This window comes from Synchiropus splendidus, chromosome 17 (genome assembly GCF_027744825.2).
Source record: "Synchiropus splendidus isolate RoL2022-P1 chromosome 17, RoL_Sspl_1.0, whole genome shotgun sequence".
Lineage (NCBI taxonomy): Eukaryota > Metazoa > Chordata > Actinopteri > Syngnathiformes > Callionymidae > Synchiropus > Synchiropus splendidus.
The window spans coordinates 13,187,757-13,213,776 of NC_071350.1; the positions used below are offsets into that span (position 1 = coordinate 13,187,757).

At 49.1% G+C, this 26,020-nt stretch overlaps 2 protein-coding genes across 2 annotated transcripts; one reads left to right on the forward strand and one right to left on the reverse strand.

The window, feature by feature from the left end:
• The first annotated feature begins 21 nt into the window (after positions 1-21).
• rars1 (arginyl-tRNA synthetase 1) lies at positions 22-8,147 on the forward strand. The gene is made up of 15 exons (XM_053847769.1): positions 22-160; positions 876-1,010; positions 1,081-1,269; positions 1,731-1,839; positions 1,952-2,052; positions 2,199-2,320; positions 2,472-2,592; positions 2,651-2,780; positions 2,870-2,974; positions 3,312-3,490; positions 4,193-4,302; positions 5,047-5,152; positions 7,192-7,364; positions 7,456-7,703; positions 7,923-8,147. The coding sequence occupies exons 1-15, from the start codon at positions 116-118 to the stop codon at positions 8,030-8,032; spliced, it is 1,983 nt and encodes a 660-aa protein (XP_053703744.1). The 5' UTR covers positions 22-115; the 3' UTR covers positions 8,033-8,147.
• si:dkeyp-23e4.3 (rho GTPase-activating protein 7) lies at positions 7,859-14,601 on the reverse strand. Its single transcript, XM_053847767.1, has 16 exons — positions 14,321-14,601; positions 13,313-13,384; positions 13,165-13,246; positions 12,187-12,250; positions 11,478-11,896; positions 11,168-11,366; positions 10,808-11,107; positions 10,391-10,725; positions 10,036-10,195; positions 9,783-9,978; positions 9,509-9,713; positions 9,318-9,432; positions 9,084-9,260; positions 8,810-9,030; positions 8,532-8,702; positions 7,859-8,376 (listed from the first exon to the last, which is right to left on the reverse strand). The coding sequence occupies exons 1-16, from the start codon at positions 14,331-14,333 to the stop codon at positions 8,274-8,276; spliced, it is 2,832 nt and encodes a 943-aa protein (XP_053703742.1). The 5' UTR covers positions 14,334-14,601; the 3' UTR covers positions 7,859-8,273.
• Positions 14,602-26,020: the final 11,419 nt, after the last annotated feature.

Genomic DNA, 26,020 nt, shown 5'->3' on the forward strand with positions numbered 1-26,020 from the left:
CAGTCCCACAGCTCCTGTTACCGGCAAAACCATCGAAGAAGACGCACCAAGTTAGTTTCATCATCCACGCGTTCCTTTTCGGACTCGGGACTCTCTCTGTGTGGACTTTGTGAAAATGGGGGACCCGGTGAGCGAGTACACGGCCCGGCTACAGCAGCAGGTAAACACCCCGACTTTCGCTGACAACACACTGGCTAACCGTCCGTGTTGACAGCTCGTAGCTACACTCCGCTTCTCGGACGACAGGTTTGCAGTGACACGGTTACAATTCCACAAGTTATTCAATGTTAAAATATCTATTTAGTGAGACGAGCTGTCGTCCTTCCGGTTCATGTTCCCACACGCTCCTCATATTTACAAGTATTATTCACTATGAACAATTTTCTATTTACGTTCCCATTTTATTTGCCAGACTCATTCAGAGCACTGGTGTGTGAGGTTTAGTCTGTTATGACGCCAGACAGTCTTTATCTGCGCATGAATCCACGTTGACGAAAAGAAAACTAGCGAAAGTAAAGTACAACATACGTTGAACTCACCTTAAAAGAATCTTACAGGGTTTTAAATGAAAAGCGAAATATTTTGTTTGTCGCCAATAAACGTGATAAACCCATGTCTTAGATCCTAATATAAATTGAATTGTTTTTACTTTTAGTTTCATGATGGCTCACCAGGCTCTGGGATAATATTGAGCACTTCCTTCAGCAGCGCTGATAAGATAAGAACATGAACATTTCACAAACAATAAAACTAAAGCAAACGTTCACTGCCCACTGATCTGGTTTCCTCTTTCGTTTATAACTAGACTGGTTTAATAATGATGTATACATTTTCATATTTCTTTTCTTTTGTATCCACACGTGCTGTTTCCTCAGGAGATGGAGATCTGTCATCTCAATGCAGAGATTGAGTGTTTAAAGAACCCGGAGAACCTCCAGCCCTCTCCTCGTCTGGACGAGCTCCGAGATGAAAACACCAAACTGAAATACCGTCTGAACGTCCTGAAGAGGGTAAGCTAACCAGCAGATGGAAGTCAGTGTTCTCAAGAGAGCACACTCACAACGCATCCTGTCTCCTCAGAGCCTGCAGGAGGAGAATGGCCACTGCAGCGGCTCCATGACCAACATCAACCAGCGGCTGCAGGAGATCTTTGGCCAGGCTATCCGGGCGTCCTGCCCTGAGCTGGATGACCCACCGCTTGTCGTCACGCCCAACCAGCAGGCCAAGTTTGGGGACTACCAGTGCAACAGCGCCATGGCTCTGGCTCAGGTCTGATAATCCATTAACTCATTTTGTATATTGATATTGCTGACCAGCAGATTTAATATTAACACGAGTTTGAGCTGCAGTGTGTTAGACACAACCTGCTACCACGTGTTGGCTTGACTTTCTGTTAAGTCAAGCTAAGTGTGCTTTAAGTCAGATGCCAGTTGTCATGCATGATGCACATCTAACAACTCAGAAGAAGCTACCTATGTCAATTCATAAATCGAATAAATTACTCCTATAATACTTTGCTCCAAGGAGTCACTACATAATTTTTTACTTTCCTTGCAACGTCGATGCTGCTCCACTAGATGTCAGACTCCACACAAACGTGGCGCGTTACTCTCGGTATTTACTTTAGTGTTATGTTCACACATACATTCCATCTGTCAGAAGTAAAGAATTAGAATCCATTGTGACCCTCAGACATTTTTCCAAGTGTTACTGTTACTGTGCTATTGCAGATGCTGAAAGCAAAAGGAATGAAGGTGAACCCTCGAGAGATCGCAGACAAGATCGTCAAGAACCTTCCGGAGAACGAGGTCATCCAGAAGACTGAGATTGCAGGACCAGGTTGAGACACTTATGTTGTTGAAGGTTCTAATCTTTCCAGATGTGGCAGTGCTCCACCTTTACTCTTCCTCTCAGTGAAGTGATTTGTGTTGTTGATGATGATGTCATGCAGGTTTCATCAACATTCATCTCAAGAAAACATTTGTGTCCAAACTGGTGAGCAGTTTGTTGAAGAATGGAGTGCAGCCACCGCCGCTCGCCTCCAAGAAGAAGGTGAGTCATGTGACAGTCATGTTCATTTTAATGCTCCAGGCCCGAGCGCCGAGTAGAAAATTTCACTCACGTGTTCTTAACTACCGGGACAGGAAGTGATGTCACTATGATTGTACAGTGATTGTATAACTGGTATGTATCTGTAGGTGGTGGTGGACTTCTCGTCACCCAACATCGCCAAGGAGATGCACGTGGGTCACCTGCGCTCCACCATCATCGGGGAAAGCATGTCTCGACTCTTTGAGTTCCTGGGCTATGACGTTCTCAGGTCAGCTGCATTTTGACAGGTTTACCTGACTCTCAGAGATGGAAGCTCAGACATCCCCGAGAGACTCAGACTAGAACCTCTACTTCTCAGAGAGGTGAATGGTGTCATCAGTCGAGATGTTTCAGCTCTTCTGCTTGTGGTGTTGGTTCAGGTTGAACCACGTGGGCGACTGGGGAACCCAGTTCGGGATGTTGATCGCTCACCTGCAGGATAAGTTCCCTGACTACCTGACGGTCAGCCCGCCCATCGGAGACCTCCAGGCCTTCTACAAGGTCAGTGGCTCGCACGTGTCAACTCGAAGGTCAAGATTTAACCTCAGTCTGCTCTCAGGAGTCAAAGAAACGCTTCGACGATGACGAGGTCTTCAAGAAGAAGGCGTACCAGTGTGTCGTCAGGCTGCAGAGCAAAGAGCCGGACTTCATCAAGGCCTGGAAACTGATCTGCGATGTGTCCCGGCAAGGTAGAAGAGCGCCACCTGCTACTGAGCAAATGAGTTGAAACAAAGATGGGGTGTCCATTAAAAGCCGCTAATTTGAATGTAATTTCCAGAGTTCCAGAAAATCTACGACTGCCTGGAGATTCAGATCATTGAGAGAGGAGAGTCGTTCTACCAGGAGATGATGACAGAGGTGGTGAAGGAGTTTGAGGACAAAGGTCAGTACGGGACTGAGCCTTGTGATCTGATTTGCCATAAATCTCCAGATTTTTAAGAACGGAATTGTTTCAATGACCGTTTGCTATAGTGACAGTGGAGGGGCAGCAGGGGGCAGTGTTGCCACGTGCTGTCTCGCTCCCCTACAGCCCGCACCGGTCCCAGCTCCCCTCCCTCTTCTCCCTGCCAACCTTCCTTTTATCAATTCCGTTTCACTCTTACCATTTGGCCGGCGGGAGAGAAAGTGGACCACTGTGGTGCCGCTCGCCTCGAACTGCGCTGAGGCGGCGACTGGTGATCCCATATGAACGAAATTAACCATCCGTGATTGTGCCGTAGGTCTGTTGGAGCTGGACGAGGGCAGGAAGATCGTGTTCGTTCCGGGTCAGTCCATCCCGCTCACCATTGTCAAGTCTGACGGCGGCTACACCTACGACACGTCTGACCTGGCGGCAATCAGACATAGAATCTTCCAGGAAAAGGCTGACGTCATCATCTACGTGGTGGACAGCGGTCAGGTGACCATCACAGCCAAAACTGCACACGTGACCCACTCTGAGCCCAATACAGGGCCATAACATTATGACCACCAGCCCTTTGTTATGCATTTCCCCGTGACACTGCCTAGACTGCTGAGGTCGCACCTTCTGGCACTGCAGTGGTTAGTGCCTGACCAGGGTGGGAGGAGCAGTGAGAATATCATGTGGCCTGGAACAGATATTTTCAGAAGAATTGTTAACTGTTCAGCAGTGTCTCTTATACCCGACTGTTGTAGATGTTGTGGTGAGATGTGAGGATGATGAATGATTCATGTTTCATATAGTGGAAGTGCCTGCGCCCCTGAAGTCACCAACTCCAGAGAGTAGCAGTCTGAAATCAAACAGTGCAAAACACTCATTCCCTTCTTCACATCATCATCGCCTTCATTGTTTCGTCACTCTAGCTCCTCCATTATCCCTTTCATTGCCATTGTCCTCCTCACGTTCATCATAATGTTATCATGTCACCTTTATACACCCACGTATCATCACCTTCATTGTCCTTACCTTCATCATGCTCATCACTTCCAACCTTCTTCTTCCACCACACCTTCATCATCCTTTGCACTTTTATCCTGGCCTTTGTCATCCTCCTCCTAATCCTCATCAGCTTCACCCTCTTCATCGCCTTCACCCCCTCCACACCTTCTCCTCCTCACCTGGTGCGACACTGTCTTTCAGGCAACTCACTTCCAGGTGGTGTTTGCTGCGGCGCAGATGATCGGCTGGTACGATCCCAAAGTGACCCGGGTGGAGCACGCTCCGTTCGGCGTCGTGCTTGGAGAAGACAAGTGAGTGGAGATGATCAAAAGTCTGCATGTGTGTTCTGCAGTTGAAACAAAGAAAGTCTTTTTTTTCTGGTCACAATCACCAAGCATCCATTTAAATTATTAAAAGGCCCAAAATAAGATTCTTAATGTTGCGTCACGTCTCAAGTAAAACAAACATTTTGAATATTTCATCCTTGTAATTGCACTTTTGCCGCCTCAGCGTTTCCACTTAACATCAGCGCTGCTTTATTTATCGTCTCATGGCGGGCGCTGATCTCTGTGCGGCTGATTGCGTTCTGTGTAATTGCACCTCGATCTGTCACGCCGCTGTTTCCTCCTCATCAATCGTCCAGAGGAGAGGAGGCCGGCGCGGGCGGGCACAGGCGGGCGCGGCCGTAACTAAGTGCTGCTAAACGCCCTGCGCTAACCTGAGGGGGCGTAAATTGGCCCCGCGACGTCGGCGCTTCTACAAACTCTATTAGACATTTATCACGCTGTTTCCATAATCGCTCTTCCACACAACGGGATACAGCCACGGGAGAGTGGGGGTGGAGGGGGGGAGGCAAAGTTGTGAGTAAACAACGGAGGAAGGAGAAGAAGAAGCTCATTACATCTGGAGAGTGTCTGTGCTCGTCTGATTGTTGTGACACCTCGAGGTGAAGGAGAGTATGAGCTGTCGCAGAGAGTGAAGAGACTTGTGATTTGCTAGGTGTTAGGGCACTTCCTGTTGGCTTTCTGAAGGCTGGACTCTGATTTCCTCCGCAGGAAGAAGTTCAAGACCCGATCTGGAGACACGGTGCGACTGATAGACCTGCTGGATGAAGGTCTGAAGAGATCCATGGACAAGCTGCTGGAGAAGGAGCGAGACAAGGTGAGAAGGTCTCTTTGAGCTTTAGAAATGCACAAGATGGTTTCCTCCATGTTCGACGTGGTTCTTGTGACTCAGCTGTTAGCTGAAGCAGTGAGCTTGTTCAATGCTAACGTAGCCTGACTCCTTCTGCCTGGTAAAATATCTCTGTGTCACAACAGTCCTCACCAAAACCCCAACAGAACCCTTTGAATCTCATTAACGTACTGAGTGTGTGGAGCAGTGGAAGGGCGTGCAGATGTACGGTGGGTCATTCCAGGGCCCAGTGAGAGTCACAGTGCTTTTGTGTGGGAGGAGAACATGCACCACACAACACAAACCCTGTGGCCCCGAGCTCTGTGTTGTTGTTGTGTATTTAAATGTGTTCAATAATGGAGCTGGCGACTATTCCCCAAACTCTGCTGCTGCTGGTGGAACATTTTTAATTAATGAAAACTGCAGAAGAAGAAATTCCCCTCTACTGCCCCCCCACTCGGCCTGCTTAAGTGCCTGTGAGCAGCGCGGACGCGTTTTAATTACTAACCATTAGGAGAAAACAAACAAAGAGGACAAACGTCTGAAAAGCCCTCCGGAGGGCTTTAATGGTCGCGGCGACCGCGGTCGTCGGCTCGTTCTTCAGTCTGCAGGACGTCGACTTCGTTTAGTTTATTTCCACACAATCATTAAAAACATCTCCAGCAGCCCGAAGCCCGACCGCGCGGTTCCCCGTCGATCGTCCTCCTCTGAAGTTTGTTCAAGTTCACTCCCAAACCGAATCCAAGTGGAATGAAATACGAATGCGTCTGTGCCCTGGTTCTCGTCGAGGAGATCTGTCGTGTTGACCCGGTGTAGCCGCTCAGAGGTCATGTGACCACGGATGTGTGAACGTCACTGGATGTCAACTGACTGATGACACTGTGACCTACCGGAACACACACTCAGTTCTCATGCTCTCATCGTAAACGCGCCCCGTCTGGGTCGGAGCTGCTTCTGATGGGTCCAAAATCTCAGCTCCACCTGGTGTGTCTGACTTCCTCGCTGCTGCAGCACCACCTCCTCTTCCTCCCCCCCTCAGATCCTTCTGGCCCGGCGCCGTGTCTGGGTCGATGCCCGTGTAGACCATCTGCTAACCTGGTCTCATTAAAAAGAACCTGCAGCAGCAGCAACACATCTGCTGGTGTTTGTCTTCTGCCGCCTGACATCCTCCTCAAATCTCTCTCCTCCTCTGAAATCCTCTCTCCTGCTCTGGTTCTGCTGAGTCAGCTGGCGTTACCAGACATGAGATTCTGGATCCCCTCCAGGTCTCAGACGGAATGAGCCCTCCTGTCGGTCACTGTTTTTAGTAATACAGTTTTTTTCCCCAACAAATGTTTAATATATTGTATATTTAAAACCAATGGATTTCTACACGTTCCTGTCTTTTTGACTTTGCCTGGCGGTTGAGTGCTTCGATACTCTGACAGCTGATGACCATCATGCAGGTCATTGATCAGGTTTCAAATCCGTCTTGACAGCAGTGCATGTGTGGCTGACGTGGGGGTGGAACTCCTCGTCGGTGTGAGGTCCGCCTCCTGCTTCATCTCACCACGAGCCCTGCGCATCGTCTGTTAGTGGATCAAACATATGAATTCTGAAACTTAATAATTGACGTTAACTCCACACACAGAAGCCACTGGAGAGAAGTTTGCCTGGAAGGCTTTCTGTCAGCCAGCGTCTGTCTATTTCTTCTCATCTTGTTATTGTTGAGATGTTATCTGGGAGAAAGCCTGGCACTCTGATTTGGTCCCGCAGACCTAAGCCCCTAGGGGAAGTTTCATTTCTGTCTCACTAGCGCCGCCCTGTTGAATCTTCTATACGAAAGATGGATCATTGATGTTGAAGAGATCCGACAGGTAAACAGACGGATGAAAAATAGATGATCACCTCGACAGGAGTCGTCCATCAATAATTCAGATTCACAACAGCAGGAATAATTGATCACACTCTGCATCTCTGAGGGGGAAGTTCGCCCTTCTCATCAGACAGACAGCTTGAGACTGACTGTATGGGCCTCGTGTCGGCAGGTCCTGACCCCGGAGGAGCTGAGACTAGCTCAGAGGTCGGTGGCCTTTGGCTGCATCAAGTACGCTGACCTGTCGCACAACCGCGTCAACGACTACGTATTCTCCTTCGACAAGATGCTCGACGACCGCGGAAACACGGCGGCGTACCTGCTCTACGCCTTCACACGCATCAGGTGAGCCCCGAATGGTCAAATTCCCAGTTTATTGTTTTATGTTTCGCGCAGCTTTTATCTGTGTAACTCTAACCTTTCTGTGTTGTGGCAGGTCGATCGCCCGCCTGGCTAACTTGGACGAGGCCACGCTGAAGAAGGCAGCCGAGACCACAGAGGTGCTGCTGGACCACGAGAAGGAATGGAAGCTGGCCAAGTGCGTCCTGAGGTTCCCCGAAATCTTGCAGCGGATCCTGGATGACTTGCTGCTGCACTCGCTGTGCGACTATCTGTACGAGCTCGCCACGACCTTCACCGAGTTCTATGACAGCTGCTACTGTGTGGAGAAGGACAGGCAGACAGGTGAGGCCTGTTTGTTGGTCATGAGCTTCACTGCGCACACACACACACACACACACACACACACACCCTTCAGTCAAAACAAAACAGTCAGCTATTCACTCACGGATACAGGAGGTGTAAATTATGCACACACACACACACACACAAGTCTTGTTTACATGTTTACTCATCGGTCCCCCTGCTGTCATGCTTGTGTACATCATTTTTGTGTGCGTGCAGGTGAGGTGGTGAAGATCAACATGTGGAGGATGCTCCTCTGTGAGGCCACTGCCTCCGTCATGGCGAAGGGATTTGAGATCCTGGGACTGAACCCTGTCAGCAGGATGTGATGTGTCACAGCCGCCCGAAGGTTCCTCTGAGCTCCCCTCTTCCCAGATGAAACAATGAAGAGCAAATCTTTTTTTAAAATTAAATCATGATACACTGATGTCTGCTTCTTCCACCTCCTGTCAGAAGGTTTGAGTCTAAGTGATCCTGTCCCAGAAGGTTGTCGTCGTCTAGTGTGCAAATGTGTCTCAGCAGGGAGACGGTGAGGAGTCCGAGCTGGCGTTGCAGGATCAGAACAGAAACTCAGGCCTCTTGGTTGTCGTCTCTGAAAAAGTCCCTGATCGCGAGGAGTCCGGCAGCAAGGTGGTGACCGCTCACTCTGCAGTGCCACTCCAGAGAGCGCCCCCTGAAACAACAGCAGCAGCTTCTGAGACTTGTCAGACAGCAAGTTTTAAAAAAACGATGCGTCAGAAAACGGGAAGCAGCTCTGCACTGAGTCTCAGCTTGATGTCTGAGCTCTACACCAGCTGTCTCCAGTCTTAAGAGATGTTTTCATGGTACCTGGTGTCAGTCCGGCAGATGTGGGTCAGCAGGGTGGTTCCTGTGTCAGTGGGCTCCAGCAGGAAGAGGCAGGAGTAGATGTGCTCTCTGACGCCCTCTTGAGGAACCTCAAGATGCTCTGTGGACTCGCAGGAAATGAACAAAGGTCCAGGGCCTTCTGACCTCCAGGTCCTGCAGCAGGTTCAGGTCAGAAGCATTACTGAGACACCCGTGACTGGCTGTGGCTCACTCTGCCCCCTCTCACTTCTCTCTTACTGCTGTTACCATCGGAGTCTCACCTGATCAGCAGCTGCTCCTGCAGAGGGCGCCAGCGGGCGCCGTGAGCCTGGTGCACCAGGATCACATCTGCATTTTCCGACAGAGATGTCACTGTTGTAGCTTGACCGACTCCACAATCCCAGAAGTTTGGCTCCTTCAGCAGCTTCTGGATCAGAACCTGTGTTGAGGCCTTGACCTCCAGACGACCTCTCCAGAGCCAGAGGGGGCAGCTGTCGTCCACCTGAGAGTGAAACAGTCAGCTGTCTGTCTTCTGCTGCGGCTTCACAGTCTCACCTTCTTAAAGGAGAGTTCTATGTGTTCTGGAGCAACCCGGCTCCTCCAGCCCGGGCTCTTCTCCTCAGCATCATCCAGGAGTATCTGAGTGTTCTCATGCAGCTGTGTTAGCTGCTCTTCCTGAGCGCCCATCGATGCCGCAGAGTCGGAACAGTCACCGGGCCAGAACTCTGGAAGCTGCAGGACAGACTATTGACTCAAATGACCTGCTGACGGTTTGGGCCGGGTCGATACCTGGAAGAGTCGCTCCGCCTCGCTGATCATAAAGGCCAGACCCTGAGTGGCAGCTAGGGTCTCGCTCAGGTCCCGCTGGTCTGGGCGACCCAGACTCAACTTCCTGTGACGTGACCTGCAGCCAGAACCAGAACCAAAGTCCAGTTAATGACGAGTGGACTTGTGTGACTAGCACACACACACACACACACCTGGAGGGGTCTCTTTTCGTTGTGTTCAGGTGGAAGAGCGAAGGTGCCAAGCAGACAGCGATGTTTGTGGAGGTCATCTGGTTCTCTGGGATGCTGGCGACGTCAGACAGGAAGTGGAGCAGCACCTGCAGCGCCCCCCGGTGCTCGTCTGGGAGCAGCAAGATAGCCGCCTGAGTGGCCTCCAGCTGCTGGTCTTTGGGGAGATCTGCAGGAGATATCTGTCCATGATCCATTGGACTGAATCAAGTGGGTCAGAACCCGAATGGACACATACACTGGTAGATGTGGAGGAAGGTCTGGCAGAGTCTACTGGTGAAGAGGGACTCGGGCAGGTCCCTGAAGTACTGCTTCAGCAGGTCGGCCACATCGTAGGCAGAGTGACCGTGGAATGACACCTCAGGATCCGACTCCACCTGCTCACGCAGGGTCTGGATTCGAGACTTGAGCCCAGATTTCCTGAAGAGACCCACCTGAGACCCGACAGATGGGTTATGATAAGAAGAACCAGCAGAAGGTTGAGAACAAACCTGGTGTAACCCCACAGTCCTTAGGTACTCCAGAGCTCCCATCACCGCCTGGGGAAGTGGTTCTCCACTCTTCTTCACACTGAGATGCAGGGGAGCTCCGAACACCCGAGTGCCTTTCACCTCCGACTGCTGATCCTTCTTGAGTGGTTTGGGTAGAGTCCTGCAGGTGAAAAGAGGACAGTCATAACTGACCAATGGACCAGAACCTTCTGTGGATAGAAGATCCCACACCTCATTCCTGGTTCTACGTATGGAAAAATGAGTGAGGAACTTGTCCAGATATAACAGGACCAAACAAGACCTCCTTGAACAGACGTCCAAGCAGAAGAAGGTCACATGACCCTGTGCGTCTCACCAGTTCCATCCTCGCTTGCTGGCTGGCGAGTGCTTGTCCATCAGGGCGGTCAGTCGGAGCAGCGACAGCTTCTGCAGCAGCATCATCTGGGTGACGGACAGGCGGTCCACTTCTGAACCCACGGACTGGTTTCCTCTGCTGCGTTGAGGTCCGGTGGCAAGCTCTCCGTCAGTGACAGGCTCCTCCAGAGAAGAAGAGGACGACAAGTCGTCTCCTCTCAGGCCGTCTTCTTCAGAAAGCTCATCTGACCAAGACGAGAGCAGCTGCTGCAGCCCGCTGATTCTCTCCAACACGCTGTCCAGAGCTGAGGAGACGTCCTGGTGGTCCAGAAGCCCCTGAAGAGGTGGTTCTTCAGTTGAGCTGCTGTTGAAATGACATACTGCGATATACTTGTTGATCAACAGATGGCACTCGGACCTGTGACTCGGGCCCATCTTCACTCTCAGAAGCTCGCTGGACGTCGAACACGTTGTCGTAGACGCTCATCCGGTGGTCCGGGAGGGCGAGAGGACTGGAGCCGCTGGAGGTGGTCTCCTGGCCTGAGCTCCGACTCCGTCGTCCGTGGCAGCCGTGAAAACTTCCAGTCCTCCAGGTGACGGACGAGTCAAGGGTGACGGAGGACAGCGCCGGGTGCTGGCAGGCTAGCGAGGTCGGGAAGGTGCCGGGTTTGTGTCCATCTGGGACCTCGAAGACCAGATCGTGTCGGCCGGCGCTGACCTGGAGGAGAACACGCTTGCTCATCAGTTGGTCTGGAACTTTACAAGTTTGAAAACCCACCCTATGGCGGCGCTTGACATTCGGGGTCAAATCCCGGCCCGCGCCGCTGTTGTAGCGTTTGCAGTTGCTCCGGACTCGTGCCACTGGACTCGGCGTGCTCACCACGCTGCTGCTCTCTGATTGGCTGCTGCTGCTACTGATGGTGCGAGAGGAAGCAGGTGAGGATGACGAGACGCCGCTGTCGGCTCGACTGGGAAGACTGGAGATATGAGGAGGAGAGATGTGAGTCAGTGGTTTTTGCTGTGACTCGGTCGGTCAGCTGATGCCATCTTCATCATCAAGTCTGATTCCCTAAAGAAAAGCTTCTCACCTTGTAGAGCTTCTGGTCATCCATCCTTCCTCCTGCACTCCACTGGTGGCCTCGTCGTCACGGTAACTACCGGCTCCTCTCAGTCGCAGCTTCTCCATCTTCTTCAACAGGCTGGAACTCTTCTTCCTCGGAGGCTTGTCTCGGTACCATGAGGGTCTGTCTCCAGAGGATGGCGGCCTCCTGAAGGAGCTGTCCAGGGAGCAGCTCTTCTGGGTCCAGATCCGGAAGGACTCTCGCTCTGAGCCGACTGGCCCCTCGATGCTGCTCCCGCTGAGGTCGTGGGGGTCGCTCACGTCATTCAGAGAGGCGTGTCGCAGCGAGGCCGGGCTGTCGGGCAGGTCCAGGTGCTGCCACTGCCGCATGCTTCTGTTGTAGGTCCAGTTGGGGCTGATGGTAAAGACGTCTTCATTGTCATCAGCCTGTGAGAGAATGACACATATCACCTGCGTCCTGATTCTGAGATGGTTTTAGAAGCAGTTGTGGGCGCCGGCGGTGATCCAGCCAGTTAAACATCTGAGAAACATCATGCGCGCGGCTCCTCTACTCTCATCAGCCGGACATGTGAGGAAGAGGAGGAGGAGCACATGTCGGGAGGAATCACTCAACATCAGCCGGGTGCCTAACAAGGCCTCGCCGTGCGACGACCACCCACCGCCACGCCAGCTTTCGTGTTAGACTCCCGCTGCGATCCAGTTTCCGCGTCACTCACCCGACGTTTTAATGTCCGCGGCCCCATCTTCATCGCCGCACATTTGTTGAGAGTCTTCAGCCTCCTGCAGGAGAGGAGCCATTACAACAGGCTGAAGAGGGACATGACTGACTTTCAGAACTCGTCCTGTCGTGAGACCAGACGCCGCGCAGCATCACCTCGCAGCCCCGAACAACTGGACCCTTTTTTTATTTCTATTATCGCCACCCTGTGTTTTACAAGTCACCAATTTTCAGCCATCCAACTTTTCTAATCTGATTTTCCGACGTCAGTCTTTGGATGTCGACTCCAGTCCCTCGATCTTAAACTCAACTTATTTCACATGAATTATTCCACTCAGTGGAGCTTTCATCTCTCAATCTTCCAACTTTCATCTTTGAATTTCACAACTTCAATCTCCCTTTTTGACAATTTGAACCTGTGAAAGACTATTTTCCTTTATAGCTGAATCTGTCTCTTTTTTTTACAACCTTAGCTTCTCATTTTTATAACTTGAGCCTCGACTACATGCAGTTATTCGCCAACTGTTTTGACTTCTGGATCATTGATTTTACAAGTAATTCATCAATGAATCCGTTTTACAACTTCACTATTTTCATTCAGCCGACCTTCACCAAACGGTCCATCTGGAATTTCAGCTTTAGTCCCTCAGTCTTGAAGCCTTTAAATCTTAAAACTGTCTTCTTCAAATGGCCCTGAATAACACCCACGTCCCACTCAGTGTCCTGACTTCCTGAACTGTAGATTTTTGAAATCCAGTCTTCACTTTATTTTCTTTTATACACTTCAGTTTCTTATTTTTATGACTTGTAATTCAGCTACACGAATGGCTCGACGGTGCCATCTTTTAAAAACGCATCACAGTATTTCACTGATGGAATCTCTGAAAACTTTAATCTCTCAGTTTCACCATTTCCACTTTCATCTCTATATCAGCCACCTCCTGCCAACATCACAAGAGCTGACGCAGCACTTCACCTGCAGAGGGAGTCCAGCGCGTCGTCGTCCAGGAAGCGATGATCCTGCCGGGCCCAGTCCAGGTCGATGGGGAACCTGCCGTCTGACACACATGCAGCCATGAACACCAGAGCACCCGGGCTCTCCGGTCCATCCGGCTCGTACTCACCGCAGAACAGCTGCAGGTACTGAGGGAAGCCGGCGGCTCTCAGCCAATCACAGGCCTCTCTGACTTCAATCTCTGCAGGTGAGGAGAGCAGAGACACGTTTGAGCTCTTCAGGAGAGAAAACACTCTTCATCTCCCTGGAAAGAAACATGGCAGCACACGCAGGTTATTAGTTCTAGTGACTCTCCAGGAGGAGAGTTTGAGGAGCTTCGTCATCCTCAGTGTTTGGGGCACTTCACGGTGAGTCTCCTCTGCACGGACGAGTTCTGATCCGAGTCAACCTTTACTGATCCAGGGAGGGAGACACGAGGCCTTCATGGCTGTAGAACCTTTGAGTCGCCCTAGTTCCATCTGAGTCTCTAGCTATTCCTAATGTGGCATCAAACTCCTTAGATGGAAAGAAAGCCGCTCACTGAGACGCCTGACCTTTGACCCAAACATGGAGATAACTCTTTTTCAGTGGTGGCTGTCCGAAGGTCAGATTGAAATCAAACGTATTCTTCACACAGCGTTGTGACAGCAGGCTTCATGGCCTGAGTTCTGACAGGAACTGGTGTTTCCACGGCGACGCTCTGGAGGTGGAAGAGTTGATCTCTGTCAATTCCTGCGAATTACACTTAACTAGCTCAGACGTGCTGCAGCTGGTGAAGAGAAGCGACGCAGGCGACTACACTCCAACAAACCAAACAAACCAGCTTCATGAGCCTCTGCTGGGAAACACACAGGAGAGCAGCAGCTGAGAAGACTAAGAAGAGAGTCAGCAAGGAGTGGAGGCCACCCATGAGAGACGCCCCAAACAAGAACTTAGGAGTGGGTGAGGCTCAGTGCGGACCTGGGTCTCCACCCTCCAGAGTCATTACCAGAAGAAGCTGAACATCAAAGTCAAGGTTCTAAAGACCCTGGTTGATAGGTCAGCTCAGATGGCAGCAGTGACCGAAGCAGTCAGTGTGACAAAGACACAGCTGAAGACACTTCCTGATGGGGTGAAGAAGATCAAAGCTCCTACTCACTTGTCACCAACATGCTCCCTCAACAAACTTCCATTTTTGGCTCCAAATGTTTAGATCCACACTCAAGTCCAGGTCCAGTCTGAGGTCCAGCTCTTCTGTGGACGGAGTCATTGTTCCTCACTTCCTCTTCCCTCCACCACTCCTCTTCCTCTGGACACCAGCATCTCAGCGACAGGACAGAGCAGGACGGGGCGGGGGCTGCTAAAAATACTCCAGGACATAGAAACCTGCACCCTTTCTCCTTCTGCCAGCTGGGACTCTACATCACGCAGGGTCCGTGCCATGTCCACCACTACTAAGCAGAAGATGATTTCATGTCATGAGGGAACCTTATCACCATGGGTTGGACCAGGTTAGGAAGGATGAGGGTGAGGAAGACTGAGTCCATGATGAAGCTAACTAGGTGGGGACCATGGGTCTGGTCTGGAAGGTGAAGGAGGAGGTGGTTGTGAGACTGAGTGGGTATTTACTATAGGGAAAACTGACAGAACTGTGGGTTGACACCCGAGTCCATGAAGGGGTTCCTGGGTCCTGGCTGGTGCCTCTGCTGAGGCAGAAAATCCAGCAGGAGTTGAGCAGGAAAATGATTCATGGAGCTCACTGACCTTCACCGTCCACACTTTCGTTCACTTATTTGAAAACGAGACTACCGGCAGCTGGATCGATTCTCCGATTCTCCCCTGCTTTCAGTCCAAAGAGTTCTGTGACCTTCAGGAGGAGAAGACGGAGTGAGGAGATGGGAGGTAGAGCGGGGAATGATGGGAGGAGGTAAGAGGGGTGAAGAGAGGGATGAGAAGGAAGAGAGGAGCACAAGTGGCAGAGTGTGACATGAGGATGAGACGGTATCTGGACGTCGACCTCTGACCTTTACCCACAGAAACAAGAGGTTTTGTGTGTGTGTCTGTGCTGAGGGGTTTGTTTGTTTGTGTTCATGTGATCAGGCTTCAGTGTGGTATTTCCTGTGCAGCAGAAGAGGAAGTCAAGTGTGTTCCTCCCTCTGAACAATACACACGAAGGAGACGCGGCACAGAGCAGAAGTGGCTCTGAGAGGATTTGGCTTGTCGTCCGTTGAGTCGGCATCTCCCTCCAGATTTGGTCCCCACCCAGACAAACACCAGCGTGACCGAAGCTTTTTCGAGTATTGACTCATCGTGGGTAATTTGTGAAGTGATGAGTCAGCAGAGCAGCGTACCGAAACGACCAGGGCGGCGCTTGCGCCACGCGTCCCGGTGAAACAAGTGTGGCACAGACTTTCTGTGTCTACCTCGACAGTAAAGACGCATTAATGAGCAAATAAAGAGGAGTAACGGCCTCCAGAACGACTCTCTGATGATTCAGTGACTTGACAAGAAGTGAGCCGTCCGTTCCTGCTCGTGCTCCACTGTTGACGGTGCCAGGATCCGACGACTTCTTGGCACCACTTCAGCGCCATTACCAAAGCGGCGTTACAGGAAGACGACGGATTGATGAGCGAGGCTTTTATTGAGACAAACATGACAGACAAACCTCAGCGCTAAGATTTGAGCGAAAAAAAGAGTGAAACTTTTGAAATATGAAGACATATTTGATAGCTGGAATAACGTCGGTGAAAACACTGACTTCATTCCATGAAGAGGAGGAAGGACTCCAAAAGAAAGAGGGACTTTAAGGGGCATCACAGACGTGAGAGGCAGAAATGCATTCAGATAAATGTGTGAAAAAGTTGGAGGTCTGAAATACAAAAATAGCAGCCCAGATGAAGATTCACTCTTCACTAGGAAAAAATAAGTCATACACAAGTTAGGGAAAAATACGGAAGATTACAGGCAATAATTGGCAGAATTCTGACTTTAAAGTGAGAATTCTGACTTTTTTCTGAAGTCTCTTTTTTTCTCAGAATTCTGACTTTGATCTTAGATTTGTCACTTTAATGTCAGAATTCTGACTTTGAGATTAAAGTCAGAATTTTCACTTTAAAGTCAGAATTCTGAGAAAAAAAGTGAGAATTCTGAGTCAGAATTCTGAGAAAAAAAGTGTGAATTCTGAGTCAGAATTCTGAGAAAAAAAGTCTCACTTTAAAGTCAGAATTCTGCCAATTATTGTTTTTTTCTTCACTGGCCCTAATCCTCTTCCGTAGATGTGATCTTCCAGAAAGAAAAATGCATTCTTGAGTGTGTTTTTGTTCCAGAAGGTGAGGCGTAAAGAAAAAAACGTCTTGAGACGTGACCTGCAGCAGAACATTCCCTGGTCTCGGTGCGTGCAGGAAGTGGCCGCCCGGAGCGCTGACGCTCCCTGGACGCCGCTCCAGGAAATGCCAACGTGATGAGCGTGGCTCCAGCTGTAGGTGAAGGCGGAGCCTCCTGCCACCACACGCCTCTGACTCGTGAGTAAATATGATCGTTTCGGGCCGGGGTTTCCATGACGACTCTCCATGTCTCGATCAATTGACACCCAGCCTGGCAGAGCTGTGGTGGGCAGGCGACTCTGGCGGCGCCCCCTCCTGGGGGGACACCAACCCGTGGTGAGTCATCGGCGAGGAAAGTGCTGCAGATTGATAATCCACTTGAGCGTGTTAATGGAGCGGCGTATTTAAGCTGCAAATGTTTCATGTCGACGGCTGCAGTTGCACTAAATCTCCTGAAGGCTTTCTTCCTGCGATGGCTCCGGGCAGGCGTGTTAATTGAAGCGGAGGACTTGGCGACGTGCCCGGGACAGGACTTTACTTTTGGGTTTCCTCAGCACTTGGGAGTGACCTGGATTCAGAGCCAGCGGGAAACTATTTCCTCCCCAAATCTCCGCTCTCATCCCTCCTTGTTAGGATTTATTTTCTCCTTTGTGTCTGGGCGGCTGTTTGTGGCGCCTTTCTTCAGCCCAGCCATGTCAAGGAGGCACCAGTGTTTGCTTCAGAAGCCCACAAGGTTTCAAAGCCGCAGGATGATTCCTCAAAGACAAATCTGCGGTGTTTAATGTGAACAACTGGGCTGCAGCTCAATGTGACCTTCAAGTGCGCGCACACCACTGACCACTTTCACCCTGACTCTTCCTTCACCAGGGTTTTGTGATGAAACTTTTCACTGCACTTCAACAAGAACCTCAACTTTTTTTGTTTTCCATCATCATCAAGTCACATTTTCTGATATGTATCCAGCAACCTTCCAGTAAAAGCATGTACGTGTGGACCCTGATGTTTGCTGATGATACAGTGATTTGTGGTGGGAGAACAAGGAGGTGCAGGAGAAGAGAAACGAAATATGGGGCACCGAATGTCAGAATGAAGACATACGTTTTTTCCTGATTTAGCAGAAATCTTTTGCGATATTTTCACAGATTTAGCAAATGTTAGTTACATTTTAGACACTGTACTTTCATGTCACGTCCCATTGTTTCATCTCTCTAAGTGTTAAAACTAAATGCTAAATCTAAATATTAAATTGAAATCTAAATCTTAAATCTAAATCTACATCTAAATCTAAATATAAATCTATATCTATCTATATTTAATCTAAATATTAAATCGAAATGTAAATCTAAATATTAAATCTAAATATTAAATCTAAATGTAAATCTAAATATTAAATCTACATCAAAATATTATATGTAAATCTTAAAACTAAATCTAAATATTACATCTAAATCTAAATATTAAATCTAAATGTAAATCAAAATATTAAATCTACATCAAAATATTATATGTAAATCTTAAAACTAAATCTAAATATTACATCTAAATCTAAATATTAAATCTAAATGTAAATCAAAATATTAAATCTACATCAAAATATTATATGTAAATCTTAAAACTAAATCTAAATCTAACTGTAGATCTAAATCTAAATGTAAATCTTAAATCTATATCTAAATTTAAATCTAAATCTAAATATTAAATCTAAATCTTAAATGTAAATGTAAATCTAAATCTTGAATTTACATCAAAATATTATATGTAAATCTTAAATCTAAATCAAAATGTTAAATGTAAATGTAAATGTAAATCTTAAATCTCACTTTTAAGGATTTAGACGCCCCCTTCTGCTAATATTTATATTTATATTTATATTTAATATTTTGATTTAGATTTCAGTTAGTTTTAACACTAACAGAGATGAAACAATGGGACGTAGCATTAAAGCATAGCAAATATTTGCTAAATCTGTGAATATATTGCCAAAGATTTCTGCTGAATCAGGAAAAAAACGGGTGTCTTCACTTCTACATTCGACGCCCATAACAGAAAGTATGAGAAGTGGATGTCTGCACTGCTCATTCATCCCACATCTCTCGCGCTGGTCAGGTTCTGTCAGCGCCACCCTCTGTCCACACGGCGACTGCAGTCTGTTGGCTGAAACTCGGTATTGCAGTAATCCTCCGACAATGCTGAATTGAACAATGGACTTTAGCGGATCAATGAGGTGAGCAAATACCAGACGTCTGGAAAGTCCAGGACTCTCAAGTGAACATGATCTGGGAGCTTAAAGAGCCGACGTCAGATTATCTTTTAATTTAGTCCTAAATCATCTCCTCCACGTCGGATAGCAGGGTTCAATCGCTGCCATCGATTCCGCAGCTGCCGCAGGAATTTACACCAATTAACGCAAACATTATGACTATCTGGTTACCATGGCAGCAGTCAGACCCCGACATTATAGAGCAGCAGTAAAACATTTCTCACTCAAAACTGGAGGACCAGAGGAGGATTGGGTTTTTACATAACGTTTGTTCTCAAGACGGAATTATCAGCGAAAGCCAAGACTCAGTTGAAGGACAAGAGTTCAGATCAGAGTCTGGAGATTAAAGGCTACATGCTAACAACGATCGGATGTTGGGGTTTCAGCAGGGACTCTGAGAAACGAGTGGGATTGTTCATTCATCCATTGTGTGATGCTGGGGTTCCACAGAGCACCGTTCTCTCTCTGCTCCCTTTCACTTTGCTTCCAGTTTGAGACTCTTCAGACATCATGTGAATGTATCAGATGACTCACATGACACGAGGAGCGCAGGACTCAAACTCAACTCCAGCAAGACCGTCAAGCTGGAGGGAGGTACCTCATCACCATCGCAGGTCAGAAGGTTGAGTCTACTAAGGAGTTGATGTTGCCCCCAACAGCAGACTGAACACAGTCTCCAGATCCCTCAGTTAAAACCAGTTGAGAGCAGCAGACTCTTGAAGACCACTGTGGGAGGGTCAGCACACTATAGTTCAGAGTGGCCTGGTGTGGAAGGAGCATAAAGGCTGGACCAGCCAGGTGAAGAAGGCATCCTCAACGTGAAGAAGGTGGCGAGAGGAGGACCATCTCCCACCTCTCCATGATGAACCTCCAGTTTGAGATTCGACACCTACCAGGCCGACATATAAAGCCATTAACAAAATAAACACAACCATGAACGGATCATAATGGAATCAGAAGAAGTTGAGGAACGTTGGGAGCCTTGGAATCTCTCAAGAACAACTTAAGTTCTGAGAAGGCTGTGAGCAGCAGACTCTTGAAGACCACTGTGGAAGGGTCAGCACACTATAGTTCAGAGTGGCCTGGTGTGGAAGGAGCATGAAGGCTGGACCAGCCAGGTGAAGAAGGCTTCCTCAATGTGAAGAAGGTGGCGAGAGGAGGACCATCTCCCACCTCTCAATGATGAACCTCCAGTTTGAGACTTGACACCCACCAGTCCGACATATAAAGCCATTAACAGAATAACCACAACCATGAACGGATCATAATGGAATCAGAAGAAGTTGAGGAACGTTGGGAGCCTCAGAATCTCTCAAGAACAACTTAAGTTCTGAGAAGGCTGTGAGCAGCAGACTGTAAAAAAAAATAAGCCGGAGAGTGGTGTTGAATGCGAAAGAAAAAAAAATTAAATTAGGAAGAAAAAAATCAATTTTCAGCTGAAAAGAAACGAAGACGACAAGCAAACGACAAAGTGGATGCGGCTAACGCTCGCTGCATAAACTGAGCGGAACCAAGTGATTAGAAGCTGCAGACGCAGCCCGAGGTGAGTGTGTGCGCGCTATGCGCCGCAGATACTTGCTCTCAGTCCCAGTTTGAGAGTCTCTTGTTACGTCGGCGGCCTTTATCAGGCCTGACTAGCGTCCTGCCGTGGATTAGCAGAAAGTGGGTCGGCATATATTTACATATTTCAGCTCACACGCCGTCTGTGGCAACCCGCGGGCTGCCGGATAAATAAACTTTAACGTGTTTGTCAAAGTTAATGTTCCTCTGGAAGCCGAGTCAAGTACCGCGGTGGTCGAGTGGCGGAGGGAGGGGGGGTGATGGGGAGCCACCGTGACGCTCCTGCGCCGGAGAAGTCAATACTCCTCAGTCAGTTGTTTTAAATAAACAACCACGCTGTTGAGTTACTGAGATGAATGTTTGAATCATTCAAAAGTTCCTGCTCTTCCTTTTCATTCATTTTTACCAGATTAATTTCTCCACATTTTCGTTCGATCCACTTGAATCTGTTTACACTGCAGTTTTGAAAACGTCCTCGTGCTTTTCTCCACATTGTGAGCGAGTGTGTGTGTGTGTGTTGACGTACGAGCGAGTAGAAGAATGAAAGCAGAAGGTGAGATGTGAAGCCTGACTTCTGCAGGTGAACAAAAGTGACTCACTCAGCCCTGAAGTAAAAGTGCAGCAGCAGCTTTCTGGAGACGTGGCTGGTGTGGGAGACGAATAAACAAATATGTTTATCAAGGCGGTGAAAGAGAAAAATGTGTCACCTTGAAGCCGCCAAACATCAAGATCGTCCCTGAAGAGTCGCAGATGGAGTCAGAAGCTAATCGATACCTGCGGAATAGAGTTTAGACTCACGACTCCGCAGAGTCTAATGTGTGAGACGTTTGAGCTTTTTCATTTCAAGTTCAGTGGCAGGTGAAACTCCAGTCACTTTTCCTTGCAGCTTACATTCTTTCATTCCACCATCTTCTTTCATGTATCTGTGCATCACTTCTTCCATTCCTGTCCGTCTATTCGTCCTTCCAAGCTCATTTTGTTGGCCTCCTCCTGAGTCCTTGCTTCATGTTTCTGTCTTCCTCTGTCAGTTTGGTCCTTTTTTCTCTCCCACATTTCAGTCTCCTTCCTGCTGGTCTTCTTCTCTGTATTGTATTTTTGTGCGACTTTGCCGTCCAGTCGCTGTGACTCAGCAGCTGACCAATATCTCTGATCAGCTTTCATCAAAGGTGCAGCCGGCGGTGAAATCAATAATTTGATCTGAAGCTCTCACTGATGTCGAACGTTTGTCTCTTTGTTATCAAACCTTCTGCTTCCATTTGAAGTGGAGCCGAGTGTCAGATCCGCCCACTGATGTCTCCTCGCCGTTGCTCCGGCGGCGGCTTGTTTTCTCATTAGACTCACGGAAAACAACCGCAGGCGGCTTCGCTCACTCCTCACATCTTCTCCTCTGTTGTCAGCGCCGAAGTTTAGATGGTGGTTTTGCTTGAACCAGCTGAGCTGCTGAGGGTCATTGGTTTACAGGTCACCACTGATCAGGCTGCGGTTTGTTGGTCACCTCTGTAACCCGATCGCTTCAAGGATAAGATGAAATCTCCAGCACATTTATTGTTCTCTCTCCTGAGGTCGTGCTCAGACAAAAGCACCCTTCACTGGAGCTCATTATTATTTGGAGATTTTCATTGTTTGTTTGTTAAAAAAACACATGAAACTGCCTTGTTATTTAGCTTGATATTTCCAACTGGCTCACATCACATCTTAAAGACTTGCACCAAACACGAACTGACTATTGGCGGTGTACCCACCAGGCCTCTGTAAAGTCGCATGTACAACAGCTCTGGAATTTGATCAGATTCTTGTCACTTTAGACACTTTAAAGTTGAATATTTCAGTGACAAACCCACGGAGCCCTGGAAGTGTCATGCATGTGTTTATTTATTTGGATGTGACATGCACTTCCAGTGCTCTGTACAAACCGACCAAGCAACAATAATAGTTTTTTGTGTGCCCTTTTTCTTTTCTGGCTCCTGGCGTGTCGAAGCTTGTTGCTCACCAACATTCTGGGGCAACTTTCCTTCGTCAAGTCTAAAGTTGGAGTCCAGGTCTCCTCTCAGAACCATGACCTGAAGAATGAGAGCACAGGTTGGTCCATCGCTTCACGGTCCTTTCTTGACCTTCAGGACGGAGCAGCGGCCGCCTGAGTCACCAGTCTCTTCTAGGTTGGTTTTCTGGATGATTTGGATGGCTGCGCTCACTTTCCTGGCTCCGCGCCCGTCGTTGGCGGCAGGTTTTCGGCTTCGGCTTCGGATCTGGCAGCGTTTGAAAGCCCCGTAAAACTCCACCCAGCTGCCGCCTCGCGGCCCGCTGCCACAGCCGCTGCGCTGGCATCTCTGCATCTGGCTGCTTCTTCTGCAGAATTTATCGTCCGTGTGTGCCGACATAAGCTTCTTATTATTTATGCTAAATTTACTTCTGTGGGAAACCAGGTCAGAGACTGAGGCTCTCGAGTCGTTCAGACGGAAGTCTGCCGATCCAGGTATTTGTGTCGCACGCTTGCTGTGTTCACTCGCTGAGAGCCTAGTATTTTTGCTTGCCTTAATGCCTTGTTGTTGTTTGTTTAGCTAGCTGCAGATCACTTGATCTGCTGTGAAAGTCTATCAAGAGGATTTGCTCTGGATTTTCCATCACAGTAAAATCTGGGACTTGCCAGGGTCAGATTTTTCACCTTCAGCGTTTGAAGCGACAAATGTGGAGCTAGAAATGTGCTGACGCTGCGACCCTGACACATGGCACGTGGCACGACAGTTTGTCGCATGTAACTACATGTTCAAAAGTGTCTTATGCTTGGTGTGAACAGTGTCTTAATGTCGCATTAAGAGGCCTTGAACTACGACCCTTCTTCTCACTCCATTTCGCTCATCCGTCCTTCACTGCGGCTTCCACTGTTTGTTCACCACAAAAGAATCGTTTAAAAAAAAGAATCAATAAAAAGACCGGGACAGAAGCGCCTGCTGGGTCCAGTCCCAGTCGACCAGTCGCGGCAGCACTGTTCTAAAGCAAAGCCAGATGGAGGTTGCAGAGATCAGCTTGAGTTTGTGGAAGCGAAACATCGGCGTGATTCTCATTACAGTCAAACGCTGCCCCCCTGAAAACCTCACCGTCGCCGCGGGAACAGACGTGTGCAGAGCAGAGCGGCGGAGATGAGGCAGGAGACCGAGAACAATCTGTTTGTGTCTGAGAGTGAGTCTCTCCGTCTGAGGGTCACGGACGCTGAATCATCAGCATCAGGATGTCGGAACAGTTTATACTTGACATTTAAAGTAGCTGTGGAATCACTCCTGAGCACTGCAGCTCATGGAAACATCAGCCGACTCAAGAAGTGTCTGTGGAAGCCTGAATCTAAAAACTCCCAGAGTGAAACGCTCCCACCTCCTGTGAGCTCAGGCGGCCTCTGATGAGCCGCTGAAGCCGGACATTTAATGCCACTAAAGCTCCGACAAAGCGACTCCAGGAGGGAAAGTGCAGCGGAGGAACATTTGTAACTTCACACCTTCACTCGCAGCAAATTAACTGCAAATTGAAAACGGCGACTGGAAATGGAGTGTGGCCCAACAGGGCCTCCTGACCGGCGGTCCACAAACTTCTGCTGGGGAAGTTTGCCTCACAGGTGTGTCCACCCGACTCGCCGTGACTCATCTTGATTTCCGCTTCTTGGGGCGCCGCGGCGGTTCAGCGGAGGTGAGTGTGCAACATCTGAGAGCAGCAGCAGCAGCGAGTGCCGCCGCTTCCTGACAGATCTGAAGCCTGTTGGCTGGATCTCCACACTTGTGCTTTCTTTCCTCATCTCCATCCCTGCAGGCCCGACGCCACCCCCGCCCCCTCCTCTCACCCCCCCCGCCTCTACACACACACAATCTCCGACACAATTAAATCAATGCCGGGCACACAATCACACACGCGGGGCTCTGAAGAATTTGTGTTTTGTGTTTTTATTAAAACTGTCAAACTGTTTTCGCACGGAGGAGACAGCAAATGAGAGATCTGGGGGACGGGCGGGGGTCCGGGAGGAGCCCCGAAGAGGGTCTGCATGACAATGAGGAGCAATTAAAGAGCAAACAGCAGCTCAGGAAACAAACTTTGCCGCTGTTGCAAACGCTTCATTTCATTCTGACGAAACTCCGCCTGCAGGGGGCAACTGTTCCCAAACCACCTCGGATGGGACCGGAGCCTCTCCACTTACAGACAGATGTAGACTCCATTGCACAGCCTGATCCTTGAAGGTCCAGACAAGCTCCTCAGATCCTCTACCCCGAGTCTGCGATGGACGAGCAACTCCCACTGAATTCATGGAACCCCAATTGGGTCGCCACTGCTTCAGATGTTTATAGACCAACTGCTACAGACATAAGGGTCCCCCATATGCCCATGCTGTGTTTGGCCTCCAGGACTTTGAAATGTTCATCTCAGTCTGACGTTGTAGATTCACAATCTCATGGATGAAGGTGACGTTCCTCATGACAGGTGCTCGCGGGCGTCGTCCCGCCTGCCAAACCATGTCGAAGTTGCGTCTCCTCATTCACACCACAAGAAGACGTAGTCGCTGGAAACACGTCCCAGTTCTCCCCTGCGTTTTCCTGTCAGAACCTGGTCCTCACCTCCTGCCGGGAGGAACAGGCCGGCGCTGCATCTCTACTTTATCAGCAGCTCGCACACGCACGTAGCAGCGAGATCAATCAGTGAGGAGGGTGACGGGGTGAGGAGGGGGGCCGTGAGTAATCCTCGGTGGCCCGTATCACTGGACTCCAAGCGGAGCGGATGGATTGGGATTAATAGAGCGGTGGGTTTACAGGCACACAGTCAACAAACTGACTTGTGTGTTTAGTTTGAGTCCAGCAGGGGACACACAAGTGTGTGTGGGAGAAGACAAAGTTTACAGCATCATTTTCAGTCCGATTCACGCAAAGGTGTGTTTGAAAATATCTGTAATCCCCTCGGTAAATTATGAATTGGTTGTGAAAACAGCAATGACGTGTCAGCGTTCTACCTACAGAGTTGCTGAGTCACTCTTGCAAACTTCACTCTTTCAGCTAAGAGTCCTGCAGTCATCGCCGTCTGGACTGTGACAGGTGATTTGGATTTGTTTTCAGGCTCATGTGCAACCTGACCTCTGCCTCTGCAGCACAGGGTCCTTCAGAACCTTCACACCAGGTCTCAGCAGGTCAGGATCGGCAACAGAAGCAAGATCTCCTTCCATCCTGAGGTGGACGATGAAAATCGATGGTCATCGAAAGGCAGTTTTAAGTCCTGAAAACTCTGAAGTGTGTGGATGTTCTCTGGCGCCCACTTGGGCGTCGACTTCCCCAAAGTCTATCATTGGAACTCAGGTTTACTGTCACGCTCCAGCAGACACTTTAAATCAGATGAATGTTGGCGTAAAGGCTCAAAGACAAGATGTTCATTCACATCTCATTAGCCGAAGACAGACGAGCGTTAAAGGTCTGAAAACGGCAGTCGTCCTCCGCCAAGGTCCGGGTCGTATATCCCCCAACATTCATGGCCAGATCTGCTCCAGCGTTTAATGGATTTCTTTCTTTATCTTCCAAGTCCCGCTCAAATACGGCGACTAATTTCTGCCGACGGCGGCGGAAATGTCAGGCTGGAGGAGATTTATTACCGTTTGTGAATAAAAGTGTCGGTTAGCGTGCGCGGTGTTTACTGCGCCGCAGAGATATTTGCTCCATTATAAAAACATATTGCTGCGACACAGGCGGTCATAATG